Below are 23,623 nucleotides of genomic sequence, written 5' to 3'. Positions count from 1 at the left end.
TGACAGGTTAGACCGAAGGGTCTGTTTCCATGCTATGACTCTATGACTCAGGCTTCTGGATCTTCTGCCTGATGGAAGCGATCATTACTGCGGTGCAAAGGGTCTTTGAAGATGTTGACAGCCTTTCTGCAGCAGCGAGCCATGTAAACGGAATCTATGGATGGAAGGTTGGCTCCCATGATGGCCTGGGCTGTGCACACCACTCTCTCTAGTTTCCTACAATCCAGGGCAGAGCAGTTTCCACACAAGGCTGTTATGCATCTAGACTGTGAATCTGTGGAAGTTGGTGAGGGTGCTATGGACATGCCACATTTCCTGAGTTGCACAGGATCTGAGTGTTCAACCAGACACACCGTCTGGGCCTGTTGTTTTCCTTGGGTTGACTCCCAGGAAGACTGATCTGACATCTGCAGCAGTGACCAAGGGAACAGGTGCATCTGGTCTGTTGGAGCAGGGATCACCGCACCAATGATATCTGCTCAAACTGACCGTAGGAAGCATTGAATGTGTCAGGGAGGGATGTGTCTTTATCTGCTATTTTGATCTGCTTCATTTTGCATTACATAATGTTGTTTCGGCCTCGCTATAGGTAGTGAAAGTCTGGTAGATATGGGCCTCTAATCTGGTTCAGTACTGCCTCTTGGCATCCCTGATGGCTTTATGGAGGTCATAGCTGGCTTTCTTGGTCATCCTCCTTGAACACATTTGACCTTCAGTAGGGAGTAGATTTCCAGATTCATCCAAGGTTGAAGAAAACTTGGACTGACTTTTTTTGGTATGCAGTCCTCCAGGCATTTGCTAATGGAGTCTGTGACAGTAGTGGCAAACTCACATAGGCTTGGATTCCTTCGTGCCCTTGCACACATTTCTGTGCTGCTTATGTTCCAGACTATTTTAATTGTTCCAAGGCTAGTGTCCATGACTCAAGATGTCCACATCGTTATTTTTCCCTGAAACTCAACACCAACCCTTTGCTCAAAAAGGCACTACTTTGTATGTGCTGCTTTGCCGAAGCCTTTTGGTCAGATCCCCTATACAACTGTCATTTTATCAGATGACACTTTACTATGTTCAAAATGTTATGTAAAGACAAGTTATTGTTTAATGTTAGACAGTAAGTGATTTTCATTGTTATAAGAATGCAAAAGATCCCACAAATAAAACATGCTGTAAGCACAAGTTACTTAAGAGAACAGACTTCAATGGAACTCCAACAAGATTAGAGTGGAAAAATATGAGATTGTTTGATGATTCTGATTAAGAAAACTCTAGATTCAGTATTAGTTCATCACATTATTTTAAAACCAAAGCAGGAAGTGACAGTGAGAGCTGCTGGATCATTGCAGGGACAACATTGTAGGTCTGACACTATTGTGGCTCTATCGATAGCAAATGTACGGCTGCAATTCAAAGTACTTCTCTAGGGCAGTGATTCACAATCCCCTGAAAGAAAAAAAATTGCCACTTTCTACCCAGTATTTTAATGAACTATTGCATAGCCAACTTATGTTTACTCTATTGTTTTTTGATCTAATCCAGTAAACTTGATAGGTTTTCCCCCCCAATACATTAAAACACTATATGAAATATAGAATAGCACATCAGTGTGCCTGGAGTAAGGTATTTACAGCAAATATAGGGGAATAACCAGTGAAGTCTACAAATGTTTACAAGGCCTTCCAATTGTGAAATTACATAAAGTGATGATCTGTAAGTTTCTATAAGTAAGATAAACATTGTGCAATCTTGGATATTTATTGAACAAAGAGAAATTAACCATGCAACAATGCTGTAGAAACCACTGTACAAGCTAAAGACAGCTGCAGTGATTCATGATTTAATGAAAGTCAGGTTGTCAATAAATGTTCATGTTTTTGTTGTGCAGAGAAGTAAATACAAGTTCTTCTGTAATTGGAAGAGGTTTCAATAGGGAGGAATTTATCCAGAACCGATGAACAACAAAGTGTCGTTTTCTCTGAAGTGTTGGGTTTTTTTTCGAAGCAAAATAAAAAAAACTCAAAATCCAACATTACAAATGTCTGTGTTGCAGTTAGTCTATCCATGTTTCTTCCAACAGTTCTCACATCGCTGGTATGTGTTATTTGTATGTCTTCATGTGCCAGAGACCATCATTTAAGTAATGCATGTTTTCGATTCCAATACCTTTATTGACTTGTTCTCTGTGGAAATAACACAAAATCAATAAGGACTTGGATATGCAAAACAATGTATTTCTTTAATCTATTGTAAAACAGCAATAACTTCATAACTGATCCTAACCTATCTGTATTTTTTAAAAAGATTCTCCCCATGTCTCAAAACAGAACAGAAAAACCCTTCATTGTGTACCACACTGATTTCTTACAGTCTGAGTGAGATTGTAATATACTTGAAATCAAAGACACTTATTTTATGGGCCCATTACTACCAGGAACTGGAACAAGACTTTCAAATGTGTTTTGCTTTCATGACCATCAGCTTCAGCGAGATTCCAAGATGACTACACAATTCAGTTTTCCTTAAACAAGTAATACAGCAAAGAAAGTTAAGATATACTTACATTTTATCTGCTGGCATCTTCATAACTCCCACAGAAAGGGCATGTTGCTTGCCCTCTGCTGTAATAGCCTTAAGAATAGTCAGTTAAGGAAACTTGCAGCAATTAAAAAATAAAGCCAAGTACTTGCATTTGAACAGTAACTAGCAAAAAAATAAATACTTTTCATATAGAAATCAAATCTTCAAATATAACTACATGAAATCTGTTGTTTAATATTAATTTCTATAGTTCAGATAAAGGAATACATTAAGACTGTAAACTTTCCCAAGGGATTAGTTATCAAACTGTGAGGAACACGTGGCCTGGCCAGGGAGGACAAAATAAAGCTGAATGCAGCCATATTTTAGCAAACATCAAAGGTAAGGTGGAATTACACCTATCGCATCAGCAGTAGGATAGAAGAGTTGAAAGGTACATTCAGAGGCAAGATGTTTTGACTATTGTTGACTTTGTTTTAGGATTGAGTAGTATTTTTTTCTTTTTAATAAAAATAATTTGCATAATTAGGATTACAAAGCACTATTTATACATCTTCTGAACTATGAAACTAAAAGAAGCCTGAATCAGTATCACTATCCAGTTCAGTAATGCCCTTATCTGGTCAGGCTGACATTTGACTCCAGACCCACAGAAATACGTGGCTGACTACTAACTGCCCCCTGAAATGGCCTTACAAACCATTTGGTTGTATCAAACTGCTAAAAATATAAACCTTAAGACTGGGATCAAAAATGGAAAAGCCAGCCATGTCCAATCTTGCAAAGTCCTCTGTGCCATTACCAACATTGGGTGCACAGTCTGACAGTGTTTATCAAATAGGATTTCCTGAAGATTATTATGTCCCAGATTCCACCATCACCTTCACTGGGAATACAAAGTTAAAAATCACACAACACCAGGTTATAATCTAACAGGTCTATTTGGAAGCACGAGCTTTCAGAGCGCTGCTCCTTCATCAGCTGGCTGTGGAGTATAAGACTGTAAGACACAGAATTCTGTGTCTATAACCTGTTGGACTATAACCTGGTGTTGTGTGATTTTTAATTTTGTACACACCCGTCTAACACAAGCATCTCCAACCCTTCACTGGGCAAGCCGGTCTCCAAGTGGTAGGACAAATGTATAATCAGAGGTGGCTGTAGTACAACGGTGCACCGTCTGAAGGGAGTTGTCCTAGGGCTTCCCAACACTGACATCGGACTGTCGAACAAGGGCAAGGAAACCATTTGCTGATAAACACTACTGCCCCTCTCTCAGCTGATGAATCAGCACTCTCCCCTGTTGAACAACACTTGGAAAAGCATAGAGACACAAAAGGGTACAAAATGTTCTCTGAGCAGAGGACTTCAATATCTATTACTAACTGGCTCAGCAGCATCACTAATGACTGGACTGGCTAAGTCCTAAAAGACACAGCTGCAGAATTGATTCTGAGCAGATGGTGAGAGAAATAATGAGGGGGAAAACGTAGTCAACTTCATCTCACCTGTCACAGGCATGTCAGTTCTAACAGCTAAAAGTGGGGTATTCTGAGACACTGTGGGCCATCAGCATGGCAGAACTTGTATTCAGTCACCACATAGCCCAGCATATCCCTCACATACCATTGCCATCAAACCAGAGGATCAATCCTCAATCATGAAATGAGCTATCAGCATGGTGGAGCAACAACATGGATTACTTGCACGTCATAAGGGAGAGAGCAGCAAATGACAGCTAGAGACAAGTGATTCCACAACTACTGGATATACTTGAGTATAGGTCAAGTTTTGAAGACTATTAAGCTGAAATTAGAGAGTCAACTTATATATGAGGTACTGTTTTCGAGGTGATGAAATTCATGCGTGGCATGAGTCAAAAAATGGACAACAAAAAGCCAGCTCTGTATATAAAGTAACAAACAACAAAACGAAAAAGGTATTATGGCCAATACTGAATATTTATCTATAAAATTATTGTCTCCATTCTGCCTGGTATGGTAGAATGGTACAGTAGACCCCCATTCCCACAGGGGATATTTTCCAAGACCTATCACAGAAGCATACCTGAAGCTGTTCTGTGTATAAGTGGTATAATGTAAACCATACTGAATTTTTTGAACTAATGTGAGATGTAAGGTAATCCTAGGCATTGTTTTGATAGTTGAGGCAGATATTATTCAGTAGAAAGACTTGCAATTAAATCCGTCATATGATGGTATGCTGCTCTCACATCTCTTGTACTTTATGTATTGTTTGTGTTTCTTGGATATTAGCAAAGTTAAACAAAGTAAAATGGGCCCAGCCTGTACAACGTGCTAAAACAATTCTCATACTTTCATACTATACAGGTACTAACTACTGTGGTCGAGTATCGGACATATGGTGAAAAAATAAATTTGTACTCCAGTCTTGATAGTCGTTTGTGTACTTATGTATTTGAAGTACTAGCGAAAGAAAGACAAGTCAACATCCATATGGTAATTTAAAACGGGAAATTTACCTTCCAGGCAGCCCCTGGTCCCTAGTTCTGGAATGTTCCATGTAATATGTTTGTGCTGCGGTAAACCGCGGGTAACTGAAACTACAGAAACTGACTCCGCAGATTACAGTCATTCTTAAAACCTACAGTGGAGCATTGACGGCTGGCCAAATAGAAGACCCGGAATGGAGAGGTACAGTTAGCAGACTGGAAAGCCAGAGTGGAGCACAACGGGCAGGCACACTGACTCATAAATGTTCTTCAGTAACTGTGAAGAACTAGGGTCGGTTTATACACAAAGTATATGGAAAATACAAACTTTTTGACCAAAAATAAGAGGTCGACTTATACATGTGATTGATCTTTTTAAACAAGTATATATGGTAACTAATTAGTCTTGAATGATGGTGGACAATTAAACAATTAACAAGTAGAAGAGGAGGAGTTACCATATATATTTCCACTCTCAAGGATGTGGGAGTCCAGCACATCAGTGCAAAGTAAAAGGCTGAAACATATGCATTGATCTTCAGGGAGAGGTGCCAAATAGATGATTCAGCTCAGCTTCTTGAGATCGCCAGGATTATAAATGCCTGTCTATAGCCATTTTGATTCACTCTGTGATTTGAGGAAATGGCTGAAGGCTCTGAATACTGAAAAGGCCCTGACAACATGCTAGCTATAAATATTCAAGACTTGTACTCCAGATTTAGCTGCACCTTAGCTAAGCTGTTCCAATATACATGTGACTCTGGCATCTTCCCAATATTGTACAAAGTTGCCCAGATATATCCAATCTATAAAATCCACGGTGGCTGACTGAACCTGTCAGGCCACTTGGTTAGGGATAGGCAATAAATGCTGGCCTAATCCACACGCATAGAATATTTTGTTTTAAATTTAAGCTTATTTTATTTCAGTCAGGACAGTAGTTGTAGCTAGTAAAGTTAACTACATTTTCTCTGCGATAGAAAAAAAAGTGAAGAAAGAAAGAATTGCCTGCTATGTTCTGACCACCAAACAGTTAGTCAACACTCACTCTCAAGGTTAAGATATAAATAAAAATTTTTGTTGACTAACTAATTCGGTGGTCAAAATTTTGTCCTTTCTTGATTTTTTTTTCTCTGTCCCAGAGAAACTGTAACAGTAGTGGAGGACTGACTGCCCTTGTAAGGGTAGGGGAAAAAAAAACAAACAAGTTAGGAGCCCTTAAAAACGTGCCGAACAATCATTTTCAAACAACAAGAAATCTGACCATATTTATCACATCTTCAAGGACTACTATATAAATGCATTAAACGACCAATTGCACTGATGAGATTATAAAACAACTCAATGCACAACACACCCTTATGAATTAGAATTCCTGTAAATAAAAATACTTATTCATAGAATTTGGTTTCAAGCAGGCAAGGGGTCACACTGAGGATACAACTATAGTGTCAGTGTCAGCTGGATGAAGCTTTGCTCCGGGGGAAGTTAGTCCAGGACACATAATATTGGCGCCACTAAGCACAAACTTGATAGCCCCTTTGTCAACCTGTTGATGTGGCAAGATGGAAGGATCTGTGACAAAGAATTGTGAGATAGTGAACATTAAAGTTATGTAAATTATTTTAAATAAAACATTTTCATTACAAAATACATACCTCAAGTCATGTTTGTACATAAATTATAATTAAAATAATAGTAAAGGTCCGCTACAAACCCATTCCAAATAAACACAGCAAATGTAAAATCCTATAGTCAAATTAAGGATAGTTCTTCTACATTTGTCTTCTCCTATCCAAATGATTTTAGGAAATTGTCTAACTGGACATTTTTCATTCCTTTAGACATCAAGTGTGCCTGGTCTATGCTACCGTGGAATAGTGGGAGCATTACAGCTCAGGCTTACCCTGCTCACATCCACCATTCACATGTGTATTGTTTTCTAGGTGTTTCAGGCGAGCAGTCAGGAGGAACCACTTTGAAAATGTAAGTTTAGTGTATCGTGTTACAGTTTGAGGTTTTTTTCGGGGGGCAGAGAAATCATCTTTTTGAGAGGCATATCAACTTGGATGATTGCACCTGGTTTGATTTGATTAATTATTGTCACATGTACTGAAATACAGTGAAACGGTTTTGCAGGCTATCCGGGCAAATCATACTGACAGAAGTACATCAGGATAATAGAACAAAATGCAAAATATGATATTACAGCCACAGAGGATGTGCAGAGAAAAACCAACTGATGTGATGTGAGAGATCTGACCAAAAGAATAGAGCCATTGTTTAGTATGCAACAAAGCTCTGTCACGCCTTTGATCACGGAAGAAGCAACAAACTGGCAATTAAAGCAAACATTTCTTTTAATTTGCGTTAGCTTTGTCCAATTCATAAAATATTAAACCGTGTAGGAAGGGTATGTATTTAAACTATAAATCAAAGCAGGAGTACTTAACCTCAATTGATCATCGACTAAAGTATTGATGAGCTGCAGAAGAGGTTTGTGACAGCCATCCAAATTATCTAAAATGTCAGTAGATAAAATGAGCTTTTCATTAGATTGTATTATTCCTGTTGACAGGGCCACTTCCCAAGGCTCTCTCAAGAACTACAGCAGAATAGCTGGAGAAAAAGGCTTTGAACTAGGATTTGAGAGTGTGCTGCTAGAAAAGCACAGCAGGTCAGGCAGCATCCATGGAGCAACAGCAAACGAATCCTCGTTTCAAGCATAAGCCCTTCGAACTTGATTCATTGGTGTGCTTTTAGGGTCTGGAGTCTGCATAATGGGACTGCCCACCACCCTAACCCAGATGGAGACTTACCATACCTATGGAGGCTGGTGTGTTTAGAGAGATAAGTGCAGCGATGTCTACAATGATGCATGTGGATACACCCAACTAAAGAGCATGGTCTAGTCAGAAATTCAGGGCAAGGGGCAGCCTGAACCCTTTAAGGAATTAAATTTTTCTTCAAATTTCTGAACAACTCCCTCACCTTTGAAGTATCCAATGGAAAGGAATTTGGTATGCAGATATCCAAAGGCAACATGTTTTTGCCCCAAACCCCACACACCAGACCTTGACATTACACTGGTTGTGACCATACGTAGCCTATTGTCAACGACTAATAGCCCAAATTAGCAGCTCTTCGTTCCCCCAGGCAGACCTTTACCCACTCCTTTGTCTGTCTACATTCCTCTCTATTCAAGCTCACTCTCTCTCTCTCTATCTTTCTCTCATGACCTCCTCATCTGCATAAATATCAACTTTTTCCTTGTTACCATCAGTTCTAAGGAAGAGTCACTGGACCTGGAACATTAACTCTCATTTCTTTCCACAGATGCTGCCAAACCTGCTGAGTACTTTTCCCAACAATTTCTGTTTTTGTTTTGGATTTCGAGCATCCGTGTAATTCTTCGTTATTTTTTGTTATGTGCATTTTGAAGTCTAGAATTATAAGGCCATAAAATGTAGGACAGTCTTACAGTCTTATAATTCGAGACTCAAAAATGCAAAGGGTTACCTGACTGCAGTTACCTTTTTTAATGTGATTTAATAAATGAAATTTAAAATACTTCATCAACACTGAATTTAAGTTTTTTATAGATTTCAGTGAACAGACATTAGTTTGCTAGTATATTGAAATGTGAAGCAGATTATTAGTATTCTGGAGAAAACAATTCTAATTTCCCATTCAGAATAAATACTAATTCTACAACATTTGTGTTCTCTCCTCTTCAATAAATGTTGATAATGATCAAATTACTTCCAGATGGAGAAGCCAATATGATACTTATAATTTACTTTAATAGCGTCTTAGAGATGAACAGGATGGAACAGACTCTTCGGTATAACTCGTCCATGCTGACCAGATATCTTAAATTAATCTAGTCCCATTTGCCAGCACATGGCCCATATCCCTCTAAACCCTTCCTATTCATATACCTATCCAGATGTTTTTTAAATGGTTTTATTTAGATTAGATTAGATTACTTACAGTGAGGAAACAGGCCCTTCGGCCCAACAAGTCCACACCAACCCGCCGAAGCGCAACCTACCCATTCCCCTACATTTACCCCTTCACCTAACACAACGGGCAATTTAGCATGGCCAATTCACCTAACCTGCACATATTTTTTTGGACTGTGGGAGGAATCCGGAGCACCCAGAGGAAACCCATGCAGACACGGGGAGACTCCACATAGTCAGTTGCCTGAGACGGGAATTGAACCCAGGTCTCTGACACTGTGAGACAGCAGTGCTAACCACTGTGCCACCGTGCGTAATTGTACCAGCCTCCACCATTGTACCAGCTCTTTCCATACACACGCCACCCTATATGTGAAAAGGTTGCCATTTAGCCCACACGTAAATCTTCCCCCTTTCAGCTTAAACATATGCCTTCTAGTTTCAGATTCCCCCACCCTCGGGAAAAGACCTGGTGTATTCACACTATCCATGTCCTTCGTGATTTCCTAAACCTCTACAAAAGGTCACCCCTCCGCCTCTGACACTCCAGGGAAAATAGTCCTAGCCTATTCAGCCTCTCCCTATAGCTCAAACCCTCCAATCTTGGCAACATCCTTGTAAATCTTTTCTGAACCCTTTCAAGTTTCACAACATCCTTCTTGTAGTAGGGAGACCAGAATTGCATGCAATACTCCCAAAGTGGCCAAACCATGACCTCCCAACTTCTGTACTCAATGCACTGTCCAAGAAAGGCAAGCATACCAAATGCTTTTTTCTTTGTCCTGTCTACCTGCAACTCTGCTTTCAAGGAATTCTTTCATCTTAGCTGCCTATTCAAGTCTGCTTCATTACACACCACCACATCCAGAATTACCTGTTCTCTAGTTGACTCTACTACAAGCTGCTCCAAAAAAACTCTTGTAGATATTCCACGTATTCTTTATTGAATTCCACGACCAACCTGATTTTCCCAGTGCACTGCATATTGAAATCCTCCACGATTATTGTAATAGTGCCTTTCTTACATGCTTTTTGAGCAAATTTCTTATTACTTCTCTCCTCTCCAGTTATTTCTCCAAACAAGATATCTGGTTTGACCTTTGGCCCCAAATCCAAAGATATCATGAAATTAGGAACTCTTTCCCTGAATAACTGATGTCCTTTCATCAGCCAGAAGCATACTAAAGTCAAAATCTATCCTTCGTACTGATCATTCAGAGCCTGAATATTTTTGTCATATTCAATAAAAGTAGTAAATATGTATGGCGAGCTCAGATCTTGCAGCTTCTTTCACTGCACTCTTGAGTTCCTTTTAAAGTTCCTTTTGTGCAGTCATTCAGTCCCAGATTTCAAACAAGTCACAAGCTCACTGGTTCGATGAAATGCTGAACATCCGTCCAATATGGACAATCTAGCTGACTCTAATGCTCATGTGACCACAATATGCTGTTTGTTCAATAGTCTGACTGAGGTTTACTATTTCCTGATCGAATAACTATGCAAGACTTCCAAAAAAATTGATTCAACTGTATTAATTCATTAAGATTATTATTTATCTCCATCCAACCACATTGCTTTGAAGAACATATTAACACACAAACTTTACATAATAAAATTGACAGCTACATACTTTTGGCATAAAGTCATAAATATCAGGAGCAGGAGTATAACCACTTGGCCCTGAAGCATGGTCTACCTTTCAATGGTATGATCAATTTGATTACTCTGCATTCCCAGCTACCCTTAAAATCCTTGATCTGCAAGAGGTTGAAAGGTTATATCTCTGCCTTAAAAATATTCAAGGGCTTTGCTTCCACCACTCTTTGGGGCTTTAAACCTACACAAAACTCCTAAGACTCATGACCTTCTGCAAGGAAGAAATTCTTATCTCAGTCTTAAATGGGTAATCCTGTGTTTGAAATAGTGATCCCTTGTCCTAGGTTCTCCTTCAAAGTGTCAATTAAGACACCTTATATTCCTTTAGCATGCAATGGTACAAGCCTACCCTCTCCAATCTTGCCTAACACAACCTACTCATTCCAGATATTCATTCACCTCTCTGAACTGCTTTCATTAACACCCTTCCTTAAAAAAGACCAGAACTGTATGCGGTACTTTAGATGCAATTTCACCAATGCCCTGTAACCTTCCTAACTTTTGTATGTGAAGCCCCTCACATAAAACAGTAACATTCTATGAGTTTTCCTAAAAGCTTGCAGTATCTGCATACTAACCTTTAATGATTCATGCACTGGGACACTCCGATTTCTCTGCATCTCTCACAATTTAGATAACATACTTTTTTTATTCTTCCTGCCAAGATGGATAATTGCACATTTTCTAAATCTAGAAAACTAAGACTTCACAATATCTTTGCAGGTTGATTTTATACTTAGTCAGGCATGGTGTTCACTATAAATATTAGTTTTGATCTGCATACACTAGTGCAATTAAATGAGAAGTACTGATCTGAGAACAAAATATCAGGTGTGATGCACAGATGGTAGATCCACTACATTGTTGACTACACCTTGTCATCTGCCAAGCAGTAATGACACTCTGTGCACATGTATGATCAGAGGCTATTTTATTGCCTGATTAAACAGAAACATCACTGTTCACAATTCTTTGCAGAAAGGACTGCTCTTCTTAAAACAATTTTATAAAAACATTTAAAAAAAAGTAGTACCTATTATTTCACAATAAACATACATCTCTGGCTTCTACTTCAAAAACTTGAGGAACATAGCCACATTTCCCCAAGGAGACATTCAGGGGTTTACAAGTCCTGCAAATATACCAAGGGCAGTAAACCTACATTTATGAAGTAATCGTAAGGTGGGGTAGAAAGGTCCCTCCCTTTGTCTGAAAAATAGCAGTTCTCCATTAACAGTCAGGATCTCTATATGTTCATGGCTGAAAACAGAATAGAAAGAACAAAAATCAGGCTCAATTCACAAAAATCATAATTTCATTAAAAACAAAAGACAACCAGATTATTCAAAAGATTCTGTAGTTTGTACATCATTTTGTTTCAGGAAAAAAGTTGATAATCTGAAAAAAGTGCTTTTCATAATCACTTATGATTTTTAAATAAATGAATTACTTCACACCCTATTTTTGATCTTTACCTTAATACAACACAAATCTAATAAGTCATTTTTAGAAGTGGAATGATTTTTCTCATGAAGGCAGCCATTCTACAATCAACAAAACACCGCAATGAAAGATTTAGATTTAAATTTTATTGTCACGTGTACTCGAGTACAAGAATACCGGAGTACAGGGAAAGTGTACAAAAATCGCCATTTTCCGGTGCCAATTTTGTAGACAAAAGACAGGTTTAAAAACAGAAGCAGAAATAAAAGAAACAACCAAAAGAAAAGGAAATGTCCAGATCACTCCCCCACCACCACAAGTCCTCACTGCCAGAAAAATAAAGCCACAAAATCTATCCTTCAGTCTGCGAACACTCAGGTGCCCCGAGTCCCCGCACGCCCGCCACAGTCAGAATGCCACCACCTCTGTCAGGTACCCAGGCCCAACCAAGGCCTGGAGCTGCGCTGCCAATGCTGGGAACATGTCACAATTCTTTGGCACCATCTTGCCTCCATAAACATCATCGCCGCCATTAGTTTGCTGAAGCTGCCGGATCCCAAACTGGGCTCAAATTCAATGCTGGGCCCACCATGCTGAAGCAGACAGTGCCCTATTCTAGCTTATGTTGTTGCTCCTTCCTCCTCTGAGGACCTCCATTTCAGCTAAGAAACCTGGCACTGCCAATCTGCCAAAAAGGAATCGCTCCTGGTGCTGCCCACATTCTGGGAAGGAGACCACTCTGACCGCTATAATTTATGGTGGTGAAAAGGAAGAACATTGGCGTGGTCACTATACGATCACTTCAAAGTTTTTTCCCTCAATAAATGGCCTTCTAGAGCACTTGGTTTCACAAACCATGACAAGGACTTATGGTCTTCTCTTCTGAGGGAGAAGCAGATATTGACTGTTGCTTTTAGCAGGTGGTCTTTGCCATTGAAAAGTGATCCTGTTCTCTTTTACAGAGGACTGAAGGAAAAGAACATTTAGGACAACCTTCTATTTTCTTCCCCGTCCTGCTGTGGGATCATCAATGGCACCTGATCCACTGGAAAAAGGATCTCAGCTAAATAATCAAACCTTCAATAATTCAGCATTCTATCAATGCTATAATGTAGACTGATGTCACATTAAGTCAAAACCTCAATCTCTTGACCCAAAGATGACAGTGCTACCAACTGACCTAAGTTAACACAACTGAGAAGCTTTTAAAGCATTTTAAGGTTTTTTTTCTGAGGATTTGTCACTTAATTCTGAATTGTGAATACAAGATTCTGCCATTTTCCATCTCATACTGGGATAAAGTTCCAAGGACACTGACAGTCCTTGCAACTTAAGATAAAGTTTTTTTAAAATTGCCTTCTCAAGCCTTGTGCTCATCGTTATAAAAGAATGTTAATACTTGGCAATACAAGTCTACTTTTAGTACCACTATATAAAATGTACCTCACTATGCATGGTCAATAGATTTTGCAACTGATTTGTTGGATATCATGATTTTGCTTTTGCCCAAGTTTTGGAAACACATTTGCCAGTAGAAGACCACTAAGTAGGGAACATGATTGGGAATTCTTGCGTATTTTTCCTTTCCTCTGCCCAGAAGTAGTAAACAGCAGCATCCCAATTGATGCATAGGCTAAGTGCAACACTGATCAGGAATCACATATGGGAACCCCCTTCTTTTCCTTCCCGATGCCATAAATTGTGTTTAATAATGAGCAGATTCAAATCTATAATCTGTATAATGTTGTCAGTCAGCTTTCAGTAAAGAGCAACAGTGGAGTGATGAACGTGCCTCTTTAATCTAAGTGGTACAATAATACATTTTATCCTTTCAAACATTGTATCTGAAGAGCACTTCAAACAATATCAGATTAGAATTGTGACTGTTACAGATATACTTTGTGCCTAAACAACTTAAAGTGATGTATTAAGACTATCACATAACACTGGAGCACTCTAGCTCACATACAGAATTTGAATCTGGAGTATGCAATGCATATTCAAGGTTTAACAGGACAATCCCAAAATACTGAGGCAGAGGACAGCAACAATAGCAATTTCTAATGTCAAATTGACCAGGATAAATGGTTTTAAAAAGTATATATCTTGAAACTTAAAGAGACATCACAAAGAAAATCTGTTAAAAGTATAACAGATAGAGGATACTGATGATATGGTAGCATGACCAGAGAATTAACTTAAGTTCAATATCAGGAATTTTCTTTTCACACAGTGAGTAATAACATTTAATAAACAGACAACTAAGTGGGAATTATGGGGGAGAATATTGGATGTATTTAAGACACACGTTAATTTTAAGAAAATTGTGAAATAGGATTCACAAGTCCCTTTGTGCTTCAGATTTCTAAGAGATTTCCTGTTCCCTAGTGGGCTCTACCATAAGCAGCTCCAAAAAAATCTCATTTACTCTGTATGAATTCCTTGACCTGACATCCACTATGTACCTCATTTTCCCAGTCTACCAGCATACTGAATTCCCCCAGGATTTTTGCAATAGTGCCTTTCTAACATGACTTTTCTATCTGCTGATTTATTTTCTAAACACATCCTGACTACTGCTAAGAGTCCTGTACACAACACCCATCAGGGCCTTTCTTCCTTTGCGTTACTCAACTCTACCCACACAGATTCTACACTTTCCTACTCTATATCACTTTGTTATAGATTAAATGTAATTTTTTTCTAATAAGTCAACTCAGCCCGCTCTGCCCATGTGCCTGTCCTTTTTTCAAGACATGTATCCTTGGATATTTAGTTCTTAGTCCTGATTTCCTTGCAGTCATGTGTCTGCATGCCCTTCTAATTTCAATGTGCGCTACAAACTCATTTACCCTGTTTCATATACTTTGTACATTTAAGTAGAACACCCTCAGTGCTGTGTTGACTGCCCTTCTTCTCAGTCGTCCTCACATCTGCTGCGTCAGAATGTAGCTTCCTGACCCTTTCCATACTCTCTATATGAACACACAGCCTTCAGGAATCTTCAATTCTGGTAAGAGAACAGTGTCTATTTCCTTGACTGTACTATCCCTGATTAAAATACATTTCTCTTTTCTCCCCATTCTTGAATAGCTGCCTATACCATGGTGCTATGGTCAAGTTTACTCATTCTCTCTACTGCCCTCATTTGCATAGGCCGCAAGAATCTAAAATCCAGGCTAGACCAGCTTAAAGGCTGAGGGTCCTTCAGCAATACTTCGTGGATCCCTCTACGTGCCTTGCTCATAGTCACACCCTCCTGTCCCTGACCAAATTTAAAGTAGTTAATCTGATCGGTGCCTCCTGAAACATAGCATCCAGGTAGCTCTCCCCCTCTCTGAAGAGTCGCAATGTTCAAAGCTCAGACTCCAGCTTATCAGATCTGAGCTGCAGTTCTTTCAGCAACCAACACTTGCTGTAGATGTACTCACCATAAATCACAATGGAGTGCACTAGCCCACATGTCTTGCCGTTAGAACATATCATCTGCCCAGCATCTCTACTGTAATTCCTTCATTATTTGATTTTTTATAGTTTTGTATTGGTCTTTTAGTTCGTAGCCTGTAAATATTTCTCCTATTTACCTTCAATCTTAAAATAACCTATAATAGATATCACATTAGCAGTTACCACCAACAAATTAATTTACAGTTTACCCTGTGATATCATTCTTTTGTGCTGGGCCCCTGGATTAATCACTGGCAAATGGAATTCAATCCAGGTTAAGTGTGAGGTGACACAATTGTGCAGGACAAACAAATACATGATGATCGGTAGGATCCTGGGAAGCAATAAGGATCAGACAAATCTTGGTGTGCATATTCACCAGTTGCTTAAAATAGTATGACAGGGAGAGAAAGTGGTTAAGAAAGCATGTTGGATACTTGCCTTTATTAGCCAAGGCATTGAATTTATGAGTAGGGATATTATGGTGGAATTATATAAAACGTTTGTTTGTTCACAGCTTGAGTATTGTGTCCAGTTCCGAATCTACATTGTGGAGGGATGTAATTGCATTGGCGAGGGTGCAAAGGAAATTTAGTTGCCTGGGCTGGAGAGTTTTCGTTATGCAGAGATCAGATAGACAGAAGTTGTTTTCCTTGGAGCAGAGAAAATTGAGGGGGGGGGGGGGGGGGGAGAATGATTGAGATGTATAAATTTGAGGTGCAGAGATGGGGTAGACAGGAAGGAACGTTCCCCTTGGTGGAAGGATCAGTGTCCAAGGAGCATAGATCTATAGTAAAGAACAGAAAGTTTAGAGGGCTTTTTATTTTCACTCAGGAGGAGGTGAGAATATGGAACTCACCACCTCCAAGAGTGATTAACCTTCACAACTTGATAAACCCTCCTAAGTATTTAGATGTACATTTGCAATGTCAAAACATACAAGGCAATGGGTCAAATGCTGTAAAATTATAAAGCATTTAAAGTCATAGTTTATGACTGGAAATGGAATAGAATGGGTAGGTAAACAATCTATCTACACTGTGACTGCAAATATGAATTGCTCAGATCAAACTCTTGAGCAGAAATGGCACTTGAAGACAGAAGAGCAATATCATTTAATAACTGAATTTTCTTTGCAATCAAATATTAAATTATACCATTTCACTATTTTTACAGGGTCCTTCTTTGGCATGATTTGGTTCAACCATGGCTCAATTACAGGAAACTGTTCAACCAGCTGATTCTTAATGCCTTTTATAACAGATGTCTTCAGTTGGATGCAATTTGTAACATTTTCCTTTTCATCAAATCTGTTAAGATAGAAAATAAATGAATCAATATCATTGTCAACATCTTCTAAAACAGAATAGACACACTCCACACAACTACCCTGGGCTCCACATACACACAGTTTCAAAATTGTTCTTGCTGTTTTTCCAAAGATGTCAACTTTGCTGGGGTTCATTTCCTCAACTACCACGCCTGAGTTAAACGCATCAGCAGGCATTTTGACCAAAGAACACATCAGAGTTGAACCTTATACTGTCACTAGATTAAAAAAAAATCACATGGCTAAGTCTACACAGTACCATATTAACATAAGTGTTGTTACCAAGCCTGACAGCAAGTAACTAACTGGAGCTCACTGGGCCCACTGTACTTAAAATTAGAGCGTTTAAGAGCCATTCAAGAACACTCTTCTGATAAACTGGAAACGACTTGGAAGGTTAGTTGCTCTCAAAACAGATCCTGACGGACCAACTGAGTATTTCACATTTTCTACTTCTACTTGGGAGGCAACATGTGCAGTATTTTGCTTCTGTAAATCTGTTCGAAATGGGGACCCAATCTTCGTTTGATAACGATCTCGAGTTATTCAATAGGTAATCTGGTCAAACACAAGCTGTCCGTTACAGCTTGTCACAGAAGAGAAGTGCCTCCGTGTTTTTTCTTCGGGAAAGAGAGATATTTAAATCAGTGAAATCCTACACCAAAAGTCAAAAGGAAGAGGACAGCGCTGAGATCCTGAACGTTATTTCGAGTCTATCGCATGAAAGAGAATGACACATTTATCGCAGGTGGGAAAACAATCATTAAAGCGAAGTGCAACGAATTAGAGGCCAATCCAACAGACAGGAGGCATCTAAACATTACAAAACGATTATTTCTGTGAAGAAAGTTAAAGTTAACGATTGAAATAAAACACTCACTTCTTAAACATTCTGCAGCCTCAGTAACTCCCAACTCCACGAGGCCCAGCAGGAAGTACACCGCCTTACGGCAGGTCGCAAATACATAACAAATCTCAGCAATTGCCGTCAAATGGATTATTGTTTGTGTTTCAGTTACAGCCAGAGAGGGTGGCTGAACAGCAAATTATTACATTTACACAGAAAGCAAAATACTTATTTTCAGAATCACCATATGAAAAGAATAAATGTTGGTAAACAATTTTGTTTTTTTATTCCCCTCGTAATAGTTTTAAACTGTTTTTCAGAATTGCCTGGACAATGCTGCTCTATCTCTGCTGACCAACCACACCTTAAAGGAGCAGTGCTATGAAAGCTAGTGCTTCCAAATAAACCTGTTGGACTATAACCTCATGTCGTGTGATTTTGTAACTTTGACCAATCTATGGAAATAGTAGATGTAAAACATTGGACTGCCAAGATTAAAAGAATCTAACATCTGCTTCTTGCCATAGCATGATTTCTTATGCATTACTAAAATTTCAGTTCCACTTAGCATCATTCTTTTTGTGTACTCAAATTTGGTGTATATTCCTGTGCATCATTCTTGATAATCCTGTCATGTCTGGCTCTTGTGTGACAGAAGATGCATCCCTGTTCTAAACACCAATCTTCATGACATTATAATGCAGATTTCTCTTTAGATACCCTACAGTGTGGAAACAGGCCCTTCGGCCCAATCAGTCCATACTGACCCTCTGAAGAGTAAACCACCAAGACCCATTTTCCCTTTGACTAATGCACCTAATACGATAGACAATTTAGCATGACCAATTCACCTGACCTGCACATCTTTGGATTGTGGGAGGAAACCTACACAGACACAAGAAGAATATGCAAACTCCACACAGACAGTCGCCCAAGGTTGGAAACGAACCTGGATCTCTGGTGCTGTGAGGCAGCAGTGCTAACCACTGAGCAATCCATAACCATTGAATCACAATTCTTCAAATGTGTATCTCTCATCATATCCTTCACATGTGACATGGGAAAGACTGTATTCCTAATCAAAACACTGAACCTCATGAAAGTTATCACACCGTGTTCCTCACCTTTGCACCATTCATGAGAACTTTATGTAAATTCTTCAGCTAAATGCCATTTTCCATGTGTGAAAATAGTTTATGAACCAAAAACATTCTTCATGTGTGACAACAATCTGTCATCTTACCATTTCAATACAAGGCCATAATCAGTAGAAGCAGAATCAAATATTTCATCCTATTGAGTCTGCCCATTCAATGAGATCATAGCAGATCTACTGTCCACACATTTACTGTTCCTTGAGAAAAGAAGTTCCTCATTATCTATGGTACAAATGGGTAACCCCCTACCTTGAGATAATGGCCTCTGGTCCTACACTGTCTCATATAGAGTCATAGAGATGTACATCTCTCAGCATCTACTCAGTCAAACCCCGAAGAATGATTTGCGTTTAAATAAGGTTGCTTCTTATTCTTCTAAACTTTTAATGTGTACAGGCCCAACCTACTCAATACCTTCTTGTAAGAAAATTCCTCCATTCATAGGAACCTAGTGAACATTGTCTGGACTGCTTCCAATGGCTATATATCTTTCCTTAGATAATGGGACCAAACCTGTTCATGGTGTTCTAGGTATAATGTAACTGATGCATTATAACCTGTCTGCTCTTATACTCCATTTCCTTTGAAATAATGGCCAACATTCCATATGCCTTCCCTATTACCTGCTGAAATTGTATGCTAACTTTTAATGATTTATGTACAAGGACCCCAAATCCCTCTGAGCTGTAGTATTCTGCCATCTTTCTCCATTTAAAATAATGTTCAGCTCTTCTTTCTGTCAAAGTGTCTAACCTCACATTTTCTCTCGTTATATTCCACCAACCATGTTTGTGCCAACTCAATTATGCTGTCCATTTCCCTCCATACACTCTTTGTATCATCCACTATTTTTGTGTCGTCTGTAAACCTGGTGATAGTACATTCACTTCCCTCATCCAAAATATTGATATAAATTGTAAATAACTGTGGGCCCAGCAATGATCCCCCTGACAATCCATGAATTACAAATTGCCACCCTAAAAATGCTCCTGATCCGAACAGTTTTATTTGTGATAGTATAAAATGAGCTTCAGAGTTGAAGCAGGCAATTTCTGATTGGAGGATCATGCAGTCATAGAATCATATAGCACGACAACGTACACTTTGTCCCCTCTGCTCTGGGGCTTTTGCCAGTATGTCAGTGTACAGTCACGAATGATGCCAAAGCAGTTTGCCATGAAATCATTGATGAGTAGTCAGCCACAAAATTAGACATGCAAGTTAGACATGCAATGTTTGCTTAAAGTCTTCATTTTCAGAAGCAGGCTCTTGGAGATCATAGATTTTCAGTGAGTTTTGTCACAGCATCCTGAAGTTCTTTGCACTACAAAGTCATGACCAAGTGGTCAGAATATGTGAAGAGCTGTAACTTTGTCACAAGGAGGTGCAGAAGGGTTGGTGTGAGGACTGATCTCTGTGCGAACATTTTGTTGGTTATCCATGGGGGACTGAGTTAATTTCTGAGGTGCACCTAGAATTGTCAGTTGTAGAAAACCAAAACAATAAAAGCCTTGGTTACGGAGCAGCAGAGAATAGTTGCTGAACCTGGCTAAGAAGCCCCCACACAAACATGGTGATGCCTACCTCTAGGAGGTTATGAGGATTATTGAATGTATGGTGAGACCAACATTGCTGTAGTGACTTCCTGTGCTTGCATGTACTGACCCTCTTGATGGAAACAGGAAAAAACTGAAAAAAAGACAGGGAAATACCTTCTCAAAGAACATCTGATGGCCACCAAAGCATTCTCATTGACACAGGAAAAAGCCCATGTACTTATTTGAAAACCCATGGATTATACAAATTAGTTACAGCCACAATTCTCAATGGCACACCTCCTGGTTGACTGCAAACTGCAACCTAGTACAGGAACTGACTTGTGAAATCACGGGTTTCGACCTTTCAGGCCAAATCTGGACTTCTACTGCTTGAGGATGAATCAGCAAAAATAAAGCTACTTTTTCCACAAGAAAAACAACAATAATAGGTCAAATTGTGATTGTGGCCATACAAGTCAGACCATTGCCTGTGGACTGAACTTTGAGATGCATTCCTCGTGTCATTACAGCTTTTCCTACTGTGTTAGCTGAAGCTGTTAAATTGATTGTTAAGCTCAAACTATAACTGTTTCCATTACCACATGATATACATATATTCCTTGTGACAATATAATTTCCAATTAATGGCAAGTAACAGATTTGCAATATTTCCATAGACTTTAAAAACGGGTTTGATGAAGATTTGCAAATAAAATTGGTGGGATTGAAGAATCACTAGCTGTGTAGATAACAATGGTGAATGGTTGCTTTTTAATGAAGTGTGCAGTGGAGTTCTTCGGGGTTAGTACCTGTTCACTTTTTTTGACATGTACTCAAGTTATACTGGAACTTGGAAACATAGTAACAACGAGCAGATAGTAGTGCATAGACAGGCTGGAGAAATGCTCTGAAACATGAAATTTAACATGCAGAATTTAACATGAGGTCATGTTGATTTTGTAGAAAACTTTGAGAGGTGACAAAAGAAACAAAGTACACAATTTTCAAGGTGGAGAAACAGACAGATCAGGGTTTAGACATTAAAATGTTTTAAAATCTTGGTAGGACAAACTGGGAATGTTGTTTAAAAAAGGCACACAAGGTTTTTGACTTCATTTCTTTTTATTCATTTGCATCCCTAATTGCCTGATGAGCAGTTAAGTGTTAATCACATTGCTACGAGTCTGGAGTCATGTCTGGGCCAGACCAGGTAAGGACAGCAGTTTCCTTCCCGAAAGGATATTTGAGAACCAGAGAGGATTTTCTGACAATGGTTTTATGGTCATCATTAAGGCTCCGAATTCCAGGTGTTTCTTGAATTCAAATTCTGCTATCCACTATGGCAGGGTTTGAACCCAGGTACCCAGAATATTACCAGGGTCTGTGGATTAATAGTTCTAGTGATAAAAGCACTGTGCCATCACCACCACACATGAAGGTATAGAGTACAAAAACAAAGTAAGAGTGAGGCATGATAGAGATATTCTGGCCAATTATGAACACCATGCTTTAGGAAGAATATTAAGAAATTAGAAATGGGGTGGGGGAGATTGCATGGAAAGGTTGAGGAATGAATGACTTCAGTTACAAGGACAGAAGAGAGCACCTGACTGTTTTCCTAAGAGTAGATCAAGGGGGGATTTAATAAAACCTTTCAAAATCTTGTAATGTTTTGATTTACTAAAATGCTGAACAGTTTGCATTGGTAGAAGGGTCAATAACCATTAGATACAGATGTAAGGTGATTCCGTGAAGAAATAGAAACAACATGGGGAGCTTTATTTAATGTAATAAGTTGTTATGATTGGGAATGCACTGCAAGAAAGGTTGGTAAACTAGATGAAATGATACTTTTCAACGGAGAATTGAAATGGAAAAATTGCAGGGCTAGGCCTCAAGAGATGAGAAATAGGACTAAAGTATAATTGTTTATGGGCAAGTTGAGCCAAAAGGCGTCATTGTAAGTGGTATCATTTTATGAAATTGTGAGTTCGGAGGTGTGTTCAGTTTTGTGCCTTGGATGTCATTTGACTGTGCAGCAGGAGAAAACAAGAGGCGCTATGTTCTTCATGTTTGAACTGCCAGCTAGATTTGCAAATTGTGTGAACGCCCCACCCCCAGTTGGGTGGCACACTGGCTCAGTGGTTAGCACTGTTACCTCACAGCTCCAGGGACCTGGGTTTGATTCCCACCTCAGGCGACCATCTGTGTGGAGTTTGTACATTCTCCCTGTATCTGTATGGGTTTCCTCCCAGAATCCAAAGATGTGCAGGTTAGATGAATTGGCCACGCTAAATTGCCCATAATGTTCAGGGATGTGTAGATTAGGTACATTAGTCTGGGTGGGTTACTCTTCGGAGGATCGGTGTGAACTTGTTGGGCTAAAGGGCCTGTTTCCACACTGAAGAGATTCTATGAAAATATCAGTCACAGCTGGAGTTTGAGTGGACCATTCAAACATATGATTTAAGAGCAAGAGTAGGCCCTTCAGCCTGTTGAGCCGACTCTGCCATTCAATAAGGTTATGGTTGATTTGATTACTCTGCATTCCCTCCCATCCAGACAACTTTTTAATCCAATCAAGAACCAATGTGAAATAATGCCACAAAGGCCAGTATCCTGTCAGCAAGTCACCTTTTATTTACACGTGGAGAGTCCTTGACACTGATCCAGCTCCCTCAGAGGCAGCTCTCAGAGCGAACAGGATGTCTCATGCTCCTGTTCTTATCTGTCAGCCAGGGCTCACTAATTGGACCAGAATAACAGCCTCAAATCAGAGAATTCATATTTTGTGAGGCTCACAGGTTGGCTGTGTTACAATCACTACATTCCTCCCACTCTGTGTTCGAGGACATAGGCTGGTTCTCTTTTTTTGTAGCTCCTCCTGAACGTTTTAGCACCAGGTTAGGTTACTCCAATTCTGCCTCTGAGTCAAAGTCAGAAATCACATGACACCAAGTTATAGTCCAATGGGTTTATTCAAAATCACAAACTTTCAGAGTATAGTCCCTTCACCAGGTGAAGTGAGAGGCAAGTACAATGAATTTATGGGCAGAGAGGTCAAAAGTTCAGACAAATGGTGTGAGTGGAGTATCGAATAATGACTCTCTGCAGGTGACCACTGGTGTTAGATGGTGTAAGTAAAGTGTCAATTGCTGAATAACAACTGAAGGGAAGACCTATAATCCAATTAAATGAGGCAGAGAGATAATTACAAAAAATTAAAAGC

At 39.3% G+C, this 23,623-nt stretch overlaps 1 protein-coding gene and 1 non-coding gene across 2 annotated transcripts; one reads left to right on the top strand and one right to left on the bottom strand.

The window, feature by feature from the left end:
• Positions 1–1,736: 1,736 nt before the first annotated feature.
• Positions 1,737–17,835, bottom strand: mcts1 (MCTS1 re-initiation and release factor). The gene is made up of 6 exons (XM_072595246.1): positions 17,733–17,835; positions 16,680–16,832; positions 11,795–11,892; positions 6,453–6,586; positions 2,561–2,628; positions 1,737–2,180 (listed from the first exon to the last, which is right to left on the bottom strand). Exons 1-6 carry the CDS (start codon positions 17,741–17,743, stop codon positions 2,099–2,101), a joined length of 546 nt encoding a protein of 181 aa, XP_072451347.1. The 5' UTR covers positions 17,744–17,835; the 3' UTR covers positions 1,737–2,098.
• Positions 12,856–13,064, top strand: LOC140496124 (small nucleolar RNA U3). The gene has a single exon (XR_011964170.1). It is a non-coding gene; the product is annotated as a small nucleolar RNA U3 (small nucleolar RNA).
• Positions 17,836–23,623: the final 5,788 nt, after the last annotated feature.

Source organism: Chiloscyllium punctatum, chromosome 25 (assembly GCF_047496795.1).
Source record: "Chiloscyllium punctatum isolate Juve2018m chromosome 25, sChiPun1.3, whole genome shotgun sequence".
Lineage (NCBI taxonomy): Eukaryota > Metazoa > Chordata > Chondrichthyes > Orectolobiformes > Hemiscylliidae > Chiloscyllium > Chiloscyllium punctatum.
This window is presented reverse-complemented; position numbering and strand designations above follow the sequence as displayed.

Bases quoted from the DNA above. Each gene is read 5' to 3' on its own strand.
- mcts1 (XM_072595246.1), bottom strand. The intron at 6,587-11,794 runs GTAGGTTTACTG...TCTTTGTCACAG, and splicing joins CTTACGATTACTTCATAAAT to ATCCTTCCATCTTGCCACAT. The intron at 2,181-2,560 runs GTAAGTATATCT...TTATTTCCACAG, and splicing joins AAGATGCCAGCAGATAAAAT to AGAACAAGTCAATAAAGGTA.